The 7,792-nt window shown below is 47.2% G+C and overlaps 1 protein-coding gene across 1 annotated transcript in view; it reads right to left on the bottom strand.

Annotated features, from left to right (window-relative positions):
• Nucleotides 1–2,724: 2,724 nt before the first annotated feature.
• Nucleotides 2,725–7,792, bottom strand: part of LDAH (lipid droplet associated hydrolase) — an 86,369-nt gene continuing 81,301 nt past the window's right edge. The window contains exon 8 of the mRNA XM_005874935.2: nt 2,725–4,067. Within this exon, the coding sequence (XP_005874997.2) occupies nt 3,864–4,067 (204 nt within the window). The 3' untranslated portion in view covers nt 2,725–3,863. The remainder of the gene's footprint in view (nt 4,068–7,792) is intronic.

The raw sequence follows: 7,792 nt of genomic DNA, 5'->3' as shown, positions 1-7,792 counted from the left end.
ATGAACCAGAGATGCAAAGACTGCAAGAATCAAGTTTGAGGCTGCGTGAAACTGCAGAAACCGAGCTATCACGGGGTCCTCCACTGCACCAAAGAGAAGAGAGAGCGAAAGAAAAACAGGTTTCCTTTAGGTACCATTTTATAGAGCATTGACTGTAAGCCAGACAGGATGCTCGATGCCATATGCACAACCTTCTCTGCCCACATTTAAAACAAATAAAATTCTCCCCAAATCCAAAATCCAAAAACTGAAGCAAGTACTTTCATAGACGAAGAGACGGGTGGGGGTGGAGGTGGGGACTGGGGGAGGTTCAGGGAGGCTAAGCCTATGACATCACAAACCTATGAAAGGGCAGAAGCAGGATTTGAAGTCCGGTCTCCATTTACTGCTTAGAAGAAGAAATTCACTTTCTGGAAAAGAAGCAATGAGAGACAGACACAAAAGGAGAGAGCCTGCTTTTATTCAAATAGTTACTTTTACAAATTTCAAAATCATCTGGAATTTACACAAAGGTTGCTAGTAAAATGCAGGGAACATTTTCCCTCGGAGCCATCTCAGTGAGCGGACCAGTGCATCTCAGCGCATACAGGGCCTTCTCCTGCTTCTCCACGTCCCAACCCCTGCACATCCCTTCCTCCCAGCTCAGCTTTAGACCCCATTCGAGTCGTGCAAATGGTCCCAACAATGGTTTTGTAATAAAAACATCGGATCCAGAATCAGGTGTTGCTGTATATTGTCATGTCTCCTTAGTGTCCTTTAATCTGGAATTAAATTTTTTGTTTTTAGTTAATCCTCACCAGAGGGTATTTTTTTCCCATTGCTTTTCAGAGAGAGTGGAAGGGAGGAAGGGGGAAGGGGGGAGAGACAGAAACATCAATGTGAGAAGGACACATCGACAGGCTGCCTCCCACAACTGCCTTGACCAGGGGGCGGGAAGCAAACCCACAACCCAGGTATGTGCCCTTGACTGGGAATTGAACCGGTGACCCTTCAGTGCGTGGGCCGACACTCTAACCACTGAGCACACCAGCCAGGGCTGGAAATAAATTTGATTTTGATACAATGTAGGATAAAGAAGAATCAAGCCTTTGGAGGTCACTGGCTGTCCAGGGGTTGAGTGGGGGAGCAGACGGCGAGGGCCCTGGCCACCTTGGACATCAGACCAGGAGAGCCAGAGGGGCTGGCTGCCTTTGGAGGGCCTCTCCCACGGCCCAGAGCAGACTGAGAACCGAGGGCACTAGGTAACCTGAACGAAGTTAAATCTTTGACAAGGACCACCCATGTGGCTGACTGGGGCATATACGCAGAAATGCTTCTGGAAAAATAGACTTTATCCATCACTTATCAATATTAGTCTTTTATTTTTACTATCATGACAATTAATATTTATTATTATTATTATTGCCAATCTTTATCTAGATACTCTTGGTCAGGCATTGTGCTAAATGCTTTAATGTTGTCATCTTCTTTAATTCTTCCAACAATCTGAGGCATGCATTGTTATTAATCCTATCTTACAAATGAGGACAGCAAGGCACAGAGAAACCAGATGAAGTTGCCTAAAAATCACACCGAAGGCCAGGCCTCAGAGTTCACCTACCTTATCCCCTCCTACGTATGCATGGAAACATGCAGTCTTTTGTTTAATTCCTAATGAAATAAAATGAACTTCATTCTCCTGAAATCTGATCCTTCCTTCCCTAAGACAAATACTGAGAAGAGAGGCTTTTCAGCTTCACAGGGAGACTTTGACCCAAGTCTACCTCAGAGAACTGTGCAGCTGGTACCCCTCCTCCCCCAGCACACGGCCACCGGGCCAAGCAAGCTCATGAGTGCTGGTAAAGCATTTATTTCAAAAAGTTATTTGGTGCTTAGACGGTAAACAGGAAATAGGAGCCAATAATACTTTACTTTATCATTTCACTTTTAACCAGTTTTTAAGTTCTGAAGAACAAAATGAGATACAATTTCATCCACATGGGCTTTTGGAACACAGAGGCATGTGGAATAGTGACACTGAGAGAAGCTGAGATGCTAGTCTGCGTTTCCGTGGGTACGATTCTCCCAGGACTTGCTTAAGGGCTCAAGTTCGTACCACTGAGAGTCTCCTATCTGCCAGGCACGTTGGAGCCACAAGTCCCAGCTGCTAACACCAGAATCTAGAACAAGCATGTCAAACTCAAAGGCTAACTGGGCCAAATAAATGAGGCATGTGGCCCACGGGCCGTGAGTTTGACATGCTTGGTCTAGAAGGCCTCCCCACGCAGATGCCCTGAGGAGGCAGTGTGCAGCCTGAGCCAGTGGCCTGTGTGTGCCCGGCTCCTCTTTGGAGCCAAGAGCACTCCTTGCCTGGAACTTGGATCCTTCTTGTCCAAAAAGTCATTTGCTCTGACGCAGAGGCCTTGGCTGCTAGCAGCTTGTCCAACACTCACCACGGGGTTGGCAGCACATCAGGGCTGACTCTGCCATCGGGGGGCTTCAGGTTTTGAGGGGAAGGCCAACACCACACTGTCCAAAACCCGAGGGATTCTCCCCGGAGAAAACCTAATGCTTCTGATGCAAGACTCAGTGCGATGTGTTGGCTCCTGGCCCAGGATGAGTTGATTTGGGGGAAGGCAGCAATGCTGTTAGCCACCCTGGGCCAGAGAACAAGCTGCTTCTCTCCTGGACCTCAAGGTGTCCGGAGAAGGCAAATTTACATAACTGAATGGCTAATTTTGGTTCATTAGTAAAACAATTTCTTCCCAACTAATATGCTAATGCGGAAACAGAACAATCATTTATGGTTATGCTCTATTCAGCAATTTAAGGATGCCCTTTTGGAAAGTACTTACTAGGAGGTTGTCAGAAGAATCATAATATAGCTAAGACTCTCCTCAATGCCTAGCACAGTACCTGGCTCACTGCTTGGTCCTCAGTGGAGTTCCATTGAAGAAATTCACAGAAGGGACAACTGATGGTAGGTCCGGGCTGATGAGAGGCAGTCGGGCCTCCCCATCCTTGCTCTGGAGGAGAAGAGCCTGCAAGGAGCTCACCACCCGGCAGGCCCAGGCTCGGCACGGAGCTGGCTGGCTGTCGTGTGGCTGGAGGCATAGCCGGATCCTTCCACCTTAGCCGGTTAGTTGAGCAGAGGGATGCCTGGCAAACTTTATTCTGGCTGATGCAAATGGACCAGGAATCACACTCCTCCGGGAAGCTTCCCAGAGACGGACGGACACAGGCAGTGCCTGCCCCGATGCTGGCTCTGCGTGGGGCGGTGCCCCTGGTGGCCAGACAAAAGGCTGGCGTGGAGATTTGTGACGTAGGTCTGCAGGCTGTCCTGGTACCCAGCCTGATAGTGATGGTCTCGGCAAGACCCCGGCAAGGCTAGTTTGGGCTGCTCTTCGGCTTCTGTCCTGAGGGAGACTCAGGTCCCCTGGCAAGATGCAGTGCGCACCGGACGCTCCCTGACCTCTTACATTTCCTAGTAGGCATTTCCTAACCTCCCCTAGCAGAGCCTCCTCTACAATGTAAGTCCATTAGAATCACGGCATTTAGCCTTCCTCTGGTCTGCAAGGGTCCTGCCTACCAAGACAAGCTGCATGGTGCCCCTGGGCAAACATCAGAGACCTATTTAGGCCACTGTGTTCCTGAGCCTTGGAAAACGTGTGGTTGAACCTATGGAATATTTCGTCACCTGTGTTTACTGCAGCCAGTAGCGTGGGACGTTGGGAGCGGGTAGTTTTTAAGCCAAGAGGGTTTCACTTTTTTCTCTCTTCCATAATCAAACACCGAAATTAAGCATTGACCTACGGAGTCTACTAGTTACTACTGAAAGTCAGTACACCATGGCCCCTATGCACCAGCTGTCAGTCTTTGCTTCCTCATGTCGCGATGTCCACTTTGGACAGGTCATCCTTCAGCCAGTCCGCGACCATGTCAGCCATTTCCTGGTACGAACGGAGGATGAAAGCATGAGCTATTTTTTTCTCACAGAGCCGAATATCTCCTTCTGGGAAATCTTTCTTTATGTCTTCATAGTACTTTGTTGGACACCAAGCATCTATAGTTCCATAGTAAAATGTAAGCTAAAAGACAAGACAAAAACATAGATTAGAAAACACTTTCTCCTCCCAGCACAGATATGACACCAGCAACTGGCAAGCAACCTGCTTTACCAGCCCCCGTGCCTGGCCCTGGGAGCCGGTCCCAAGGCTCCCTCCAGAGAGTAGCTCTCTCAAGGCTGTGAGCCTTCACGGCTGTGGGAGTGAATTAAAAGGCATCTGATGGGAAGAAACCCATGTAGGGAGAGCCTTGTGTGATAGACCACCCACGATTCATGGAAAGGACTCGCCAGCAAAGCTGTGTATGTGGAGGCTGGGCTGGCCACTGGAGAGATGGCAGAGAGAGCGGGAAGAGTTATCGAGACAAAATCACTGCCGAGTGACTAGTGACCATACATCACACACTTAATAGTTTCCATACAGCCACATGGTAGGCACATGGGACATGTTTGTTGGATGCATGCAAAGATGAATCAGACAGACTCAGGCTTCTCCACGAGGCAGGTGAAATGTGACCAGAACCCCAAGGGTGTCTGTGACATTTCCACAAATAGGCTTGTACGGCAGGAGTGTATGCTGATTCGGTGGGGAGGTGTTATAATCATACTTTGGTGACAGCGAGCAGGTTGGATGGAGACAGAACCTCCTGTGAGGCATTACTAAGATTGATCTATATCTGCCCACGACACACACACGTATACATTTGTACACACATACAAACGTGTATATATGTACACATGCATGTGTACATGTGTATGGGTTCGTGCACACATACATGTGTGTATATAAGTACATATATAAACATGTATATTTATGCACACATACACTTATAATAAATACATACATATGTGTCTAGCTTTAGGCTGTTCTTCACTAAAAACTATGTTCTAGTTCTGCATTTCTAAAACAAAAAGGCAACAAAAGTGAAATCTTATTCAGAATGGCACATAGTGGACATCTATACCAAAAAAAGAACTAAGTTTTAAGGACCCTATGCATCTGTTGTCACTGAAAAACAAACAAAACACCAGTTATGCCTGGCTCCAGCCCTTAAGTGGCCAGTCACACCCACTTGTAGTTTCCATAATATATCAATTCCCTCACTCAAACCCTTATTCATTAATCTGTTCAGCAAATACTTAATGAGCATCCGCACTGTATTAGGAACCTGGGAAACAGATAATAAGACGCAGTTTCTGGTGGGGGAAGCCTAGAGCCCGGATGAGGGATGCTGGCAGGAAGCAGTGGCCAGGAAAAGGTTCCCCAGAGAGTTGATGCCCGACTTGAGTCTTCAAGTTGGGGGAGCCCACTGTGGGGAGCAGGCAAGCAAAGCAAGCAAAGTAAAGAGTCTGAAGGAGCATGGCATGCTTGGGAATTGGAAGTTATTACATATGGCTGGAATGTAGGATGGTGGAGATAAGACCAGCAAGGCAGAGAGAGACAGGGTCATGAACTTCTGTATTGTGCTAAGGAATTTATTGGAGTGACATTGGTTAATAAAATTATATAGGTTTCAGGGGTACAATTCTATAACACATCATCTGTATATTGTATTATGTGTTTACCATCCCAAGTCAAGTCTCCTTCCATCACCATTTATCCCCACTTACCCTCTCCTACCTCCCTCCACTGAAAGGGCCCTCTGGTAATCACCATATTGTTGTCTGCCTATGAGGTTTCCCCCTTAATCCCTTCACGTTTTTCACCCTGCCCCCGATACCCACTCCCCTCTAAGAGTGGTCAGTGTGTTCTCTGTATCTATTTCTATTGTTTGTTGGTTTATTTTGTTCATTAGAGTCCACATATGAGTAAAATCACATGGTACTTGTCTTTCTCTGATGGCCTAACTACTACTTGAAACATCTCCAGTGGGAGGTCCAGTTTGGTAAGCCTCAGCACTGGGAGATGCTACACCTTCCCCGTGTGTGAAGGAGTCAGCCAGGTGAGCACGAGTAATACATGGATTACTGTGTGGGATACCTTCGGGATCAAGAGACCAGTCATGTCCAAGTTGTTATGGGGTGCACACGGCCCACGGCAGGCACAAGGAACTTGATGCCCAAGTTGATGGAGGAGTCTAGATTCCCATGTGTGCCTCTGATTTTCTCTCTCGATCCTCCTTGACCAGTAACCACTGAGAGTGTATTTGGTTAAATCTCTAAGTCCGGTGGGGTAATGTCTTTTTGTTTTTCAAATTCTTCTTCAGGCCACAGTTACTGAAGGGCTCGCTATGAAAATCTTGGCTTCCAAGTAACAACACATGGTTACTTCTAATGTCTTTACATACACTGGCTCAAGATACTTCCTGTTCCCTATAGATTATTAGTCACAGGCAATTGATCTGAACAGTGGACTCTGCATCTGTAATCCTAAACAGGAAACTAAAAAAGCATGGGGTGTACGGAGGTAGTAGGGGAAGGGAGGACAGGTGAAGGAGAAAGAGAACTGGACACCAAGGCACGGTAGTTCAAAGCGTACACTATTAGGATGTCAACATGTAAAAACGCGTCACAACAGATAAGGATGAACTGATGGAAACTGAGAGTAACGTGCCAAGCTCTGTGCTCAGCTCTGCACTCACTGAGTCCTAATTATAATATTATAATAATATTTGGGGAAGGTATTTTATGTAAAAGGAAACTGAGGCTCAGAGAGACCAACTTGCTTACATTGAAACAGTGAGTTGTAAAGCTGGGCTACATAAACCCAGAGACGGCATCCCCGATCAGCACCTTTCACTGCTGCTTACAGTCAACAACGCACTGATCAATGTCATTAAAACACAAAACCTGAAGCCCAGGAGGTCTGACACCAGATGTGAAAACCGACCATCGACGGTGGCACAAACGCGACTGCCTTTACTTAACGTCTCCGTAGGTCTGTGTAGTTCTGGGTGCTGCCTGCCACGGGGCGAAGAACGCTGTGAAATACTGGAAATGTTAACCAAGAATCTCAGGCTATCAGCAGAATGTCTATATTCAAAGGCTGATAAGAAAAGTGATTTCCCGCAGGTTACTTCTCCCTGGCACTTGCTTTGATATGCATGGGAACTGATAAAAAGCACACATTACTGAGATGGAAATCACTGTGCTCCAAAAGTGCTGTCATATTCAGTAATCCATTTCTCTATTAAACACACAGTTTAATTTTCCCAGTCCGAGATTGGGATTCCCGGGAGGTGGTTTGCTTTCCTCGTGCGCTTTTGGCAAGAGGTGGGATTAGAGCTACTCTGGTCTCTGTTTATCTTCCTTCCACTCCCCAGGATGCCCCTGTGGGGACGTGGCCCTGCTAAACGGCCCCTGCAAACTGCTGCAGCCGCCACCACACAGAACCCACATCTGCCGTTCCTCGTGTTCTATTTTCTTTTTCTTTTCACTTTTTGCTCCTGAAACTGACGGAGTCACCAACGACTCTAGACTTATCTCCATCTGGTGGTGGCTAAGTGGTTGAAATTCAGAAGTCAGACATAATCATCTCCTACTGAATGCTTAGTACATGCCACATACTCTTGCACCATATGTATATGAGTGATGGCGTGATATTTTTGGAACAGCTGTATGGTTTAATGAAATTAAACCATTTCACTGTTGACAAAAGGAGGCACAGTAACTTACCCAAGGTCATCTAAGTAGCAAGTGGCAGAGATGGAGCCTAAAGCTCAGGCTGTGGCTCTCAGGACTCTGTTCCCCAGTATACAACACGCCGCCTCCCCCCCCCCCCCCCCCCCCCCCCCCCCCCCCCCCCCCAAC

This window comes from Myotis brandtii, unplaced genomic scaffold (genome assembly GCF_000412655.1).
Source record: "Myotis brandtii unplaced genomic scaffold, ASM41265v1 scaffold454, whole genome shotgun sequence".
Classification (NCBI taxonomy): Eukaryota; Metazoa; Chordata; class Mammalia; order Chiroptera; family Vespertilionidae; genus Myotis; species Myotis brandtii.
This window is presented reverse-complemented; position numbering and strand designations above follow the sequence as displayed.